Source organism: Bombus pyrosoma, linkage group LG9, assembly GCF_014825855.1.
Source record: "Bombus pyrosoma isolate SC7728 linkage group LG9, ASM1482585v1, whole genome shotgun sequence".
NCBI classification, from domain to species: Eukaryota; Metazoa; Arthropoda; class Insecta; order Hymenoptera; family Apidae; genus Bombus; species Bombus pyrosoma.
In genome coordinates, this window is record NC_057778.1 from 13,786,856 (window position 1) to 13,799,784 (window position 12,929).

The following is a 12,929-nucleotide window of genomic DNA, read 5'->3' on the forward strand; positions in this document are numbered from 1 at the left end:
CGGCCGGCATAGAGGCAACCAAGTAGGCAGTCGGCTACGCCATTGTTGTAAAGGGCAGCGCTTGAGGCGCACGCCGAGTTCGGACGCTTACGCAGTTTATTTTCACTTATCACCCATCCCGTTGCTGTGATATTAGATTGTTTTATATTCCATATTAGGTGAGTGTTATAACAAGTAGTCAATTATTTATTTTCGATTTCGGCGAAAATCTTCAGAGAATTTCGGGAAATCTTCTTGCGGGGTGACATGGCGCGGGCGGATCCTCTCCGTACTTTTAAGAAAACATCGTTTTTGCTTAGTTACCGGTCAAAACAAATTTCCCAGTGGAGCAAGTGTTTGCGATTTTGATGTTTTCGTCCAGACGATGCTTTAACGGGAAATTCGAATAGCGGAGATCGATCTGAAATCTTGTTTCTTCTTGTGAACTTTTCCTCTATCGCCATTTTGTCCGGGCGCGACCTCGCGGGCGGCCATATTGCGAACCACGTTTCCTCTCTTCTCCTCTTCTAGTTTCTGGTGGCGGTATGAGGAAAGTGTATGGTTCATTTTCGCCGGTTGGTAGTCGATTCGCGATTGAAAAATTATCTGTCGCCAATTTGTTTTTGTTTCGCACATGTTGCTCGGCGTCATCTGACGTAACATTCAATACGAGATAACAATATAAATAGATTACGCAATCGGACGTAAGCCGTGGTGAATGCACTCCCCTTTATTTCGTATTAATCTTTACGCGCAAGTATCTGTATACTTATGTTATACATTATGTTATCCCCTCCATTGAGAGACTTACGCGTTGCGCATGTGAAGAGAGTAATCGATTTTCCATTTTATTGCGCGTTAGTGATGTAAACCTCGGTGATGTATATAAATTGTGTTACCCTTTTTACCTGAGAGATAAACTTTATCGTGGTTCTTCAGTGGTCCTATCAAACTTTGTGTGCTTTATTGTTCCAAGTGATGTTTATATATTTATATGGTACGCAATTTTGATACGCTGTCGCATGACGAATAAAGATAGAAAAATTACAAACCAGCGCCGCTCGCAAAATATTTTGATACCAATACTAGGACATTTATGTATTCATATTGGGGATAATATAGCATTTTTTATTTCCCAAGCTTTATTCTAACAGTATCTTCTGATATACAGTTTGTAATGTCGATCGTCATATCATTAGTTATTTTCATTACAACTGGCTTAATGTGGGGTTTTCTCGAAATTTGATATTATCGTTAGGGTACTGAATATCCAGCAGACGTCCCTGAATTCCAGGGGCCTCGAACTAGTGCGCAAGTTAAATGCGCAGGTCGGGCGCAGCTGCGCATGCGTAGTGCTTGCGCGTCCTTCTGCATCATCCCCACCAAATCGTCCATTACCGTTATGAGAACACGCACAAAGGAAAAGGCCAGAAGACCAATTCGACCGACGCGCTTGCACCGTACGGCCATTTTGGAAGCTTTGCTGCTTCCTCGCGGAGCTTTTATCGTGGTTACACATATCAATCGGAATAATATAGATATCATTGGTCTTGCCTTTTATTTCCAAATCATCGGCCTCGATGTTCGTGTTAATTCAACACAACATAATTAGATAGCATTAAGCACGGTCGATCATCTTGAACGACAAACGGATTTATTTGGTTCATCATTATCCCGAATATTTCCTTCCTTGTTCAGTAACGAGGGAACGAAGCCAGAAAGAATGGAAGACGACCAGCAGTTCTGCCTTAGATGGAATAATCATCAGAGTACATTGATCCAGAACTTCGACACGCTTCTCGAAAGCGGGACGCTTGTCGACTGCACATTGGCAGCAGAGGGGAAATACCTGAAAGCCCATAAGGTAGTTCTATCTGCGTGCAGTCCTTATTTTGAGGTAAGTGAATCTTGCGAATATTTTAATTTTAATATCGTTTTTATCTCATTATTATTGCCATCACGCGATTAATTTTATTATTATTATTATTTAAATTATTATTATTAATATTGTTTGTATTTTGTCAATTACATTGTATTACATCTAATACTCGTACTTGGTTAATAGGCTTGGTTGAATTGAAATTTAAAATTGTTTCATGGTCTTGAATTTTTTCCTGTTAAGAGATTGAACACCTTATGTATTGATTCTCATATACGAAGTATAACTGTTATTTAGTTTGCTAGATAAATAGAAAAGGAATTCGGATCTAGATTATCAAAGACATTGGTTATTTAACATTTAGGCTTTTTTTTGGTATTGATGTATCGTTTTCATTTATTCATCGTACTTCGAATTGTAAGAAATTTTGGAATTCAAGCTAAAAGGGGGGAACCTCAAATTGAAACAAGATGGCTGCTCTTGTTGAATGTGGCCTGGGCAGAAGCCAGAGAGGCAGGGAGACTGAAAGCCCAAACCCCCTCCTGGTTCCTCCTGGTAATCAATACAGAGAAAGCAAGATGGCTGATTTCCAGGGCACTTGCCCTGGGATTTTACCCTGATGTGGGAGGAGGGGTGTATAAAGGAGCAATACATCTTTGAATTAGGAAATTGAATTCTATTATTTAGTATTATTTGACTTTTCTACATTAATTTCGATTGTTAATTTGCTAATGTGACATCTACTTGTTTATTATTATTATCTATTAATATTTAAGTCTAAAGTATTTGATAAAATTTGTGCAATTCGGAGGTTTAATGGAAATATTTCCATTATAGGGGCTCCTCAGTGAACATTATGACAAGCATCCTGTCTTTATACTCAAAGATGTTAAGTTTAAAGAATTAAAAGCAATGATGGACTATATGTACAGGGGAGAAGTAAATATCTCCCAAGACCAATTGGCAGCACTCCTTAAAGCTGCTGAGTCTCTGCAAATTAAAGGTCTATCGGAAAGTAAAACAAGTGGTAGCAGTAAGACGGATTCTAGGCAACAAAAGGTCGTTCCGCAAACATCACAGCCTGACATTCCAATTTCGTCTTCCGGTCTTACGATAGAAAAGAACAAAGTTCCTAGGCAGGGTGTGTCGCAAGGTCCCCTGGGGGATTTACCTGAAGACTCTGCCAGTCCTCAAATACCGAAGGGTTTGTCCTCTAGGTAAGAACGTTGGAACTTTTCATTTGTCATTCGTCATTCGTTGGGAATATAAAATTATTATTCTCGTTATTTTTACAGGGAAGGTTCCCAAAGTCCCACATCAAGGAAAAGAAAAAGATTTAGACGAAAAAGTATAGGTGATGATAATTCAGTAGAAAATCACGAAGCTTCGAATTCAAGTGACATGCCTCAACAAATGGGTGTTCCTGCGCTTGGAATTGCACCTGTAGCAGATGAAAAATCGCATGCAGACCCCACAGATTCCATTGGCAGGTCAGCCTTAATGACGCAGCTGACGAAACCTGCCGATGAAATGTTACAGGTGAGTCTTATGAAATTCGACGTTGAATTTTTACCGTATGAGATCATGTATTAATTATTCACCAACATCTAATAGAAGCTGTTATCTAGTGATACTGTTTCTTTCGCGTGTTGGTAGAGCAAATGATATCGTACTTAATCCTACTATTTGATGTCATATCTACTTGATCTTATAGAGTGGAAACGGTGCGATACATGATAGTAATAATTCACATGTTTTATATATTTTGACAACATTTAAATAGATAAATGATACAAAGAGAAATACTGATTCTTATAAAATGATTTTCTCCCTCAGTTGCCGCTAGAAAAACCCGAACCAAGTGATAATCTCATTGAACCAAAGTCTGAATATCTCGAAGATCCAGAAGAAAGCGTCGAAGATCTGACGCTGGATGACGACATGAATGATTTGAACGAGATGGAACAAGATAACAATAGAGCCGGCCCATCCCACGACCCCTCCCAGCATCCTGGTAAGTTGAACAATCGTATTATTTTTATATTTTATTTATTCTTCTTTCGTTATAACGTAGTAGCGAAATACAGGGTATTTTGACGAATTTACGCGATATGTGAGTCGATTTCAAATTTTGTGCGCATACGTTTCGAATTCTCGTTTGTTGTCCAGATATATACTTACATAGTTTCACGCACGGCGAGTTTCCCATACGAAATTAAGCGAGAAATGATACCATGTTGTGCACACGTTATGCATGTATGTAGTCCAGCAGCAAAACTTCGATTCAAAGAAACTTTGAATCGAAGCGTAGCTGCTCTCTCCATCTGAGTGAAATAAGTTTGATAAAAGGATAGGATTTATATATATATATAATATGTAAACGTATCACGTTAACATAGGTTTATGAATTTAAAATGTAAAATTAAATTAGAGGAAGGGACTCGTTCATTAATGACTTGTTCGTTCAGTTATGCGAACGTTTCGTTTTTTGTTTGTTAAATGTTATACGGGTCGTGTAATGATCGGCCGACACTAGCTTGGGTTTCCTCGTTGCAGGTGGGGGGGCGGGAGCGCGGTCTCGGTCGAGAGGGAATTTGATGGGTGGTGATGGCGGTGCCCTCTGGGCGTCTCATTTCCTCGAATGTAAAAAAGGGCCGAATATGAGGCGGCCGCGCACAGATGTTGACGTAGGCGCGTTGCTTAAATCGCTGGAAAAAAAACAGGGCAGAAAGTATAGTTTAGACTCGGTTAAAATGTCCCTGGATGCAATATTACAGCAGGGAGTTAGCACCACTCAGGCATCAGAGATGTACGGCATTAATCGTTCAACCCTGCAATTCTATTTGAAAAAGTTGAACGTCGTCAGAAGGAGATGGAGACAACAACCTAGTAACCTGATCCAGCCTAGACAGCCTTAGTGTGGTGTATGCTTTTACGTGTGTAGTTTATATAACGTCCGATAGCATCGAGACTTGTCAGTGAATAATAATATGCCATTGATCGACAGTGAACCGTTCGATTCTATTCTGCTCTGTTTTCTTGTATTTTCATTTCCGCGTTTGATTATAAGTATATATATTTATTTTAGATTACATATATATACATATATACACATACACATAATAAAAATTGGATAAGTGCCCGAAACGAACTACAACGTAAGTGCTCGCTAGTCATCCCCACCATTCGGGGGAGGGTTCCCTTCGATATACTGCGAAGCTCGATAGTAGAATGGCGTAACCTCTGATCCGACTTTAAATGTCAATGAGACAATTCAATGATAACACATTTTTATTTTTGACATCTTTTTAATTAAACTTATATCGCATTTTTGAGATCTTTCTGATTAACGCGTTGACGCCATCGCTGATATTCATGGTTTTCTCTGTGAGGCGGCGCCCGAATGCACGGTTTGCTTCGTGGGGCGGCGCAGGGTCACATTAGACTGTTCGACACGACCGCAATTTTTCAACTTTGACCTTAATTTATAGTTAACTTACAAAAGCTATACGATTCCTGTTGGGTTCAATGAATTCCATGGACTTCAATTAATACATTGATATACAATAGTTTGGCAATATCAATTTGCCATATATCTATAAATGTTAAGTAAAGCCAATGGGGACCAGCTGTGGCCCTAATTTTGTACTTTCAATTTTTCTCAAAAAGTAGAGGTCTGACGCGAATTCTGACCATCGCACGCAATTCTGTGAACATTTTTCTATAAGAAACGTTTATAGCGCGAATCAAAAAATTTTTCAATTCCGCACAGGAAAAAAGAATAGTCATGCATGTTCGTCGAAGAACAACGGCGTAAGGAACATGCACGACGAAAATAGTGTTAGGTTACGTTAAATTTTTAAAATGGACTGACAAAAGGCCCCAGTATGTATGCTAACTACTTCTAAAAATGTTATTGTTCAGGAGAAAAATAGTAAATTAAAGCCAGACACTTTTTTTTATAATGATGCTAAAAAGGGGGTTGATCTATCCGATTAGATGTCATCCTATTATAGTTGTTTGCCCAGAACCGTAAAATAGTATAGAAATATTGTAATAGAATTAATATGCGGGACTTACCTCGTAAATGTGTGGTGTGTACATAGAAAATGGGGTACTAAAAGTTTTAAAATCTTAAAATTTCGCGAAGAAATTATTGATCACCTTTTAGGTACAGTGAATCCCAACAGAGAAGAAATGCCAAGTGAAAATGAAGTACTGCCCAAAAAACAGTTACATTTTCTGCAGTCGTACCAAGGGCCCGCGAGCAAAACGAGACGTCGGTGTAAACAATGTTATAAACGCATTTCTAAAATAAAAGGTAGAGAGTATGCCTTGAAAAGAGCCAAAAAAGTAACAACATATTGTGATCGTTGTAAGGGCCAGCCGACACTTTGTCTAACTTGTTTTAGAAAATTACATGAAGAAAGGAAATAATTATGTTAAGTTTATAATATTGAATTGTTATGTTTTTATTATTGTATGTCTGCTTATAATGTTGAGATAAATAATATAAACATATTTTGTACTATCTATTTTGTAAAATACATGTGTGATCCATCGCGATGCACGCCGCCCCACGGGACAGACACGTGTGACCCGCCGATGGTGCATGCCGGCGTCAACGTGTTAACCCCTTAACCTACGATTTACGTTCGATAATTTTGGGCCGAAAACGTAAACAAGCTCGAGCAGCCTTCGAGCCATTCGCATGACTTGTGTAGTACGATGATCGGGTCAATCGTAAATATTACGGATATGGCTTGTGGTATGATGGTCGCGGTTTGTAATTTGCCCCACCACAAATAGCGCAGACAAGGCTCGTGATATATTCTTGTTATCTCTTCGTATCGTGATCAGTTTCAAGTTATTCTTGGTCACATTCGCACATCGAAATTTATTTTCATAAATTCTAGAGAATTATAGAGGACGAGGACAATTATCTTCCGGGGATATGCCAGAGAGACTGCACGCGAAGCATTGGGCTCATTTTCCAAAACACATTGACCCAACAGCATCAAAATTAAGACCGTCAAAACCTTGTAGAGTTTGCCAAAAAAATAAAAAACGTAGAGAAACAACGTGGGAGTGTAAGAAGTGCAAAGTTTCCTTACATCTACCAGAATGTTTCGAATTGTATCACACCATTGCAGATTATTAATTTTGTATTAGTGATTTTTGTATAAATAAACTTTTTGTAGTACTTGCATCTACCACAATTATTGCATCAGGTTGTAGTTACTTATCAAATATTCCACAAATATCTATAGCTTTAGGAGGGCGCCGCCGCTAATATTTATATTTGGCCCGATCATCGTACTACGGGCTATGCCCGTAATATTTACGTTTGGTCCGATTATCTACTACGGGCTATGCCCGTGATATTTACGTTTGACCCGATCATCGTACTACGGGCTATGCCCGTAGTTGTAGGTTGAGGGGTTAAAGTAAGGTCAAATGCGATATACTTTAATTTACATTTACCTATTTAATGAATTTGTTATTCTTTCAATCAGGGGAACTTCAGAATTACATTGGTGAAAGTTTCACTGAACAAAATTGAAAAATGAAATTCAATCGTTGCATTAGTATCGTCTCATCGATGTATTTCATTCGCATTGTTCTTTTCTTCGTTTGGTAAAATCTTGAATCGTATCTATCATTCTGATTAATAGCTTGACTGAGTGAGTGTGCGGCTTGTATTCAGATTTTTGGGCACTTATTCAATTTTTACGGTATATCTTTTTTTTCTATAAAGACTGTTCATTTTTATTCTAATACACCACCATAAGTAATTTTTTATTTTCTTATGTTTTTCATTGATGGTACTTATGCGTGTTTTCTTGCAATTTCTTGGAATTATCAGAGAGAGAGCAAGAGAGTGACAGACAGAATTATTGTCAGAAAACGTCCTTACACATATCGCAGGTTTTTTCAAAGAAACACAAATGTACGTGATGTTTCATGTCGCGTGAGCAAAAATGTTTAATTTTTTCAAATTATTGTCTTTTTGTTATTTAATCAATTTTGTGAGATACTTACGTAAGAAAATATGGGCTTTAAATTTCATTTATTCTCTGGATTTTCGATTACTGCCTTCTTAGAAATATCGTCATGTACTGAAAGAATCACATGCTTAGTTCTTTCATTATTGTTATATATTATGCATATTAGAATGAGATATGTATGCACGTTTAGACGTAATTCCTTTTCTTTATCGGTACATTTAAACAATTTTCAAAAGCTGAGCTTCGTTGTGAGGGTATCAAGGGTACCGATAATATCTAAGCAGTATATTGAAATCTCGTTAATTGTTCATTACATTTTGTAGTCGTGTTATCTTTGTTATAGAGTAGTCATTAAAATTTATATTAATCACCATTACTATGAGAACTGAAGTACGATAAGGAGTGTACAAAATGCCAGACTGTGAAATAGCTTGAAAACGATCAGTATTACTTTGTCCTAAGTGTTACCGTAGTCGTTTAATTATGGAAGAAGTATTTGAGATATATCAAGAATTGTGCGCGTGTGTGCGTGTTGTGTGTGCGTGTGTGCGTGCGTGCGTGCATGCGCACAACGACCGAAATGAGTTTAACACGTTGGTCGTCCAGCGTAATTTGGTTAAGTTTCCCGCGGGATCCAAATCCGACCGTCAGTATGCAGAACGTAAACAGGAATTAATTGCTTATCGCCTTCGATCGATTGTAAGGAAAGGATTTAGTTCTGAAATGGAGAAAGCGATAAGCTTTCCGGCTAGAGTATTCCGAGGGATGTCATGGCAGATATCCCAGATTTTTCATTTAGTCGGGAAGCATATTTCTTGTGAGACGCATGAAAATATATTTGAAAGTGAGGAGAATAGTATACAATTTGAAAAAACTGGTATCGACAGAAGTGACCTGATGGTCTTATATGCCACTACGATACGGAAAAGCATCGAATGCTATCGGAAATTAGCACTAAATTTACTCTTAGGAACAGCTATAGTAAATGCTCATATTGTGTACCAAACAGCTACAAACAAAAAAATACAGATAAGAAAATTTCGGGAAATTCTCGTTTCCGAATGGTCCGATGTGTCCTCAGAAAATACTGTGCCCGACAACCATCGGAAGAAAACGACCAAGGTGTTCCACCATTTGGAGATTCGTAAGAATCAGCAGGGCAAGCCTATAAGAAGGATGTGCGCCCTATGTTACGAGAAGAAGAGGCAAACTGTCGGACGCCAAGAAGCGAGAAAAAACGTAAAAAAAACTACAACATATTGTTCGAAGTGTTCAAAATCACCCCAAATGTGTTTGGAATGTTTTAACGAATATCATGCGACATAGCATACATAATATAATATTTTATCCAGAATATAAATTAATGAAGAATATGATATAATGTGTTTAATATTTTTATGTTGTGTATCCTATATATATATTATCCTATATTTAATTAACCCGAACAAGAAAAGCGTCACCCAGATATGGACGATGTGGCGACCAACGTGTTAATAAAAATGTAAAATGTTATTTGCGGAACATCATTCTCGCAACAATAGAGGGAAACTGGGATTTTAGGGGTTTGTTGTGCTACTTTACACTATATGTGACACTGCCGAGTGTACTTATTCTATAAGAGGATATGTATGAGATTTCTGATATCACCGATACCCTGTATTTCACTACTTCGGATAATTCCAGAAGTATTTTCAATGTTCTTGTTTGAATATGAGAAGAAACTAAGAATAATAAAGTTATCCTTTGTTCCTAGTATTTTGTTGATTTTTTGATATGATAACGCACAATCCATAGCGATTATATAGTTATCCTTTTTTTCTCCGTACTTAATTTCATCTCTTGTTTCATATATAGAAAGTATTTGGTGTGTACTATTGACATCAGGAGGAAAGATTTTATGAGTACGGTTGTTTTGTTTCATTAGCAGGTATAGGTGCGTGGCACGTTACCGGTGACCGAAGTAACGCGGGAGGAGTTGTGGGCTCGGTGGCAGGAGCTCCCGGAACGACAGATGAAGTCTTTCTAGCAGCTCAGGAGGCCGCGCAGGCCCATCGCGACTCTCAAGGTAGGCTCACCCATATCATTTCTTTTAGATCCTGCCCGCTGTAACAATAGGCACTCGCGTTTGACGCAACTTTCTCTTACTTACGTGTTGATATTGATGGAAAACTGAAACCTTTGAATTTGTCAAATACAATCCAGATATCATGTAGGAACAAATGAGTAAATGGATATTTTGTCAATGTATTTAAGAATTATTCGTAACTTGCTTGTACAGTTTCGTTCATTATTGGATAAGCCATGAATCGAAAATGGCCTTGTATAAAAGCATATTTTGGATTCGGATAGATTTTCCTATAGAATAAACAAAAGTGATACGAGTTATGTTAGGCGTTCAATTGCAAAAAGTGCCTATTGCGCAGGTATGACAGGACTTACATTTTTTTTCACTGTCGAATAACGTGGTTCAACCTAGCAGCCGGGGTCCGTTCAAGAGTAGCACGGTCTCTGAAAGAGCTTTTTCATTTCCTATACAGGGCATGTAGCTCCTTGTTAATTTCAAAGTTCCTTGTATCTTTCTCAACCTTTTTTATTTTTATCGCGATACCACGTTACGAGGTTAACATAGGATTCGCCACCATCGTTTTACTTTTCTATTGCATATTCTGTCGTTTCGAACTATCTGATGGTTTTTGGTCGGTGGTGCAAGATATACTGGCATTCATTCATGTTTATAACAGTTTCCGTTACATCTTTTCCCTGTTCCTCTCATTTTATTCTGCGGCTAGTCCTTATCGTTGGCCTCGCAACGCGATATTGCACGACCTCTCTCTCCTCTGCGAGGAAAACTTGGAACGTACGGAGGAACTCTCCTCCGCGACCACCGACCAAAGGAAATACGAAACTCCTCGCTTCTTTCATACCGCGCGCGTAACGAACAAGTAGTTGCTATGTACATACATACAGGTATGTATGTATATATACCCTCTCTAATATGATCGGTACTGTGCCTTACTTTCTCGTTAGTAAATTATCGTGGTTACGTATATTTTATACGAGAAAATAATATTATTAAAGGAATAGGTTAGGAAAAGTTACGTGTGTGCGCGTGTATGTGTGTGTGCGCGCGCCTGCGCGTATGTGTGAGATAACAATAGGTAAAAGATCCGCGGAATAAAGGTGTTTGCGTGTCCTAGTTCAGAAAGTAATAAAAGTGATATTTATATTCAGAATTTAGGTGTGTTCTCGTTTTTAAGCATCTATCTATTGAAAATCGTATAGAATTACGTATAATAACGATGTATGTGATTACCCGTGAGTTACGCGCGGAATTCGATGCGGATAGGCAGTCTCTCCAAAGTATCTCTTCAAAGTCTTAAATTTGGTGTACCTTTTAGTACCGGTTAAGTATGAGAATATGCACTTTGCATAAAAGTATTATTTCTACATTTGATCGTATTTATTTTAAGATGGGAATTATATAACTATGTGGTCTTAACGATTTCATTATTCGATTAGATCAGCTCTTTTCATATCGTTGCATTTTTGGTTTAGACACACGTGAATATTTGTATAACGCAATCAAGTTAGACGTCAACCAACCTTTCCATATTAGGTACTAAGAAACGTGTTGTGCGGATCGACAAGGGGTTTCCATGAATTTGAAGCAGCATCGTCTTCAAAAAAATTCGAAGTTCAGGGACCAAAAGATTTCACCAGAGATTCCATAAAGTATGCGGAAAACGCAAGAGTACATGTTATAAGTAATGGAGTACTATACACTTTGCTCAATCGAGCGTTCTAAATGCTATCATACGAAGGGACAATACTAAATTTTTGTTATGCGGTTTTCTATCTATTTTTTATCTAAAGCTCCATTGTTAACATTCGTAACTTGTGGATGGTGTTCTAAGATAAAAAGTGCGTATAGTATGACAATTCTATTATATCTCAGTTGATGTAAGATGATGAAATTATAAATTTTGAGCGCAATAACTAAAATTTTTGTAGCTAATCAAACTGTCTAATTAGAGAAGAATTTATTATATCGCGACAATTCATCTTAAAACATTAGAGCACGTGTATTGGTCGAAATGGCTACTGAACTGGTCACATCGAAACCGAGTGGGGTAGGGCGATAACGATGCTGGAACTTCAAAGTATTGGCTTGATGTTAATCATTATTACGTATAACAGAAAGATTTTTTTCTCTTTTACAATATATTCAGAAAAACTATGTTCCATATAGATAGATAGATAACTTGGCGAGGTTCTTCTAGTAAAGAACAATTTAAACAAAATCTCGAATAAATTGCTCATAATTAATATCCTAAGTGAAAGGATTAATTTGAATTTCATATTGTTATAACTTAGGGAATTTTTAGTACTCTACTTATTCGCGAATGCGTATCGTATGTGCAGTTTCATATATTCATCATAATGGTTGGAATTACATATTACTCTGATAAATACGAACCTTTCACGACTGTGTCCAAGCTTGTGTTGCGGTCAGAGTATACGTGAGAGCTTGTGGAGTAGGCCTTTGATACAACGAGTGGAAAAAATACTCTTACCTTTCTTATGAACGACGCCCAATATGTATATATGTGTATTTGGTGCACTTTTTTTTGTTTTAAGAATTAGTACATAATAAGATACGCCAAAAGTGTACACCATATTTTCGTGAATAGAATTCGAGTATCATATATAAATTATTTAACAAGGCTTAGGATAAATGTACGTATTTTCTGAAAATATCAATTGCAAATTCGTATTGTTTCTGTATAATACGGAATAACATTGTAATAATAGAACAGGCAACAGAACTTATTATAGAAATTGGTTACTTTGGCGCTCGATAAATCTACGGGAGTATATAGTCGTGATGTTAAGAATTTATACAATCCCGATTTATTAGAAGATTTAGATTTATTAGAAGCTATACGAATTGCAAACATGTGACGATAACATCTATTGTTTGAGATCGGCAAAGCACAGCTCGTTAGATAATTTTCGAATATGTGTACGGGAGCAGGAAAGAGAAAGGGGCAGGAGGAAAAAAA

At 37.5% G+C, this 12,929-nt stretch overlaps 1 protein-coding gene across 50 annotated transcripts in view; it reads left to right on the forward strand.

Moving 5' to 3' along the window:
• Positions 1–12,929, forward strand: part of LOC122570551 (longitudinals lacking protein-like) — a 148,897-nt gene continuing 135,968 nt past the window's right edge. For 47 of the 50 annotated variants that reach the window (XR_006317840.1, XR_006317841.1, XR_006317842.1 and 44 more), the window contains exons 1-6: positions 1–158; positions 1,678–1,876; positions 2,696–3,075; positions 3,154–3,397; positions 3,695–3,872; positions 9,791–9,931. Coding sequence is in view for 43 of the 50 variants with exons in the window: in XM_043733010.1 (XP_043588945.1) it covers positions 1,703–1,876; positions 2,696–3,075; positions 3,154–3,397; positions 3,695–3,872; positions 9,791–9,931 (1,117 nt within the window). In the remaining 7 variants the exon portion in view is untranslated. Of the gene's footprint in view, positions 159–1,677; positions 1,877–2,695; positions 3,076–3,153; positions 3,398–3,694; positions 3,873–6,029; positions 6,311–6,774; positions 7,078–8,947; positions 9,320–9,790; positions 9,932–12,929 lie in introns of those variants that run through there. The other 3 variants (XM_043733039.1, XM_043733038.1, XM_043733037.1) reach the window with 3 other exon arrangements.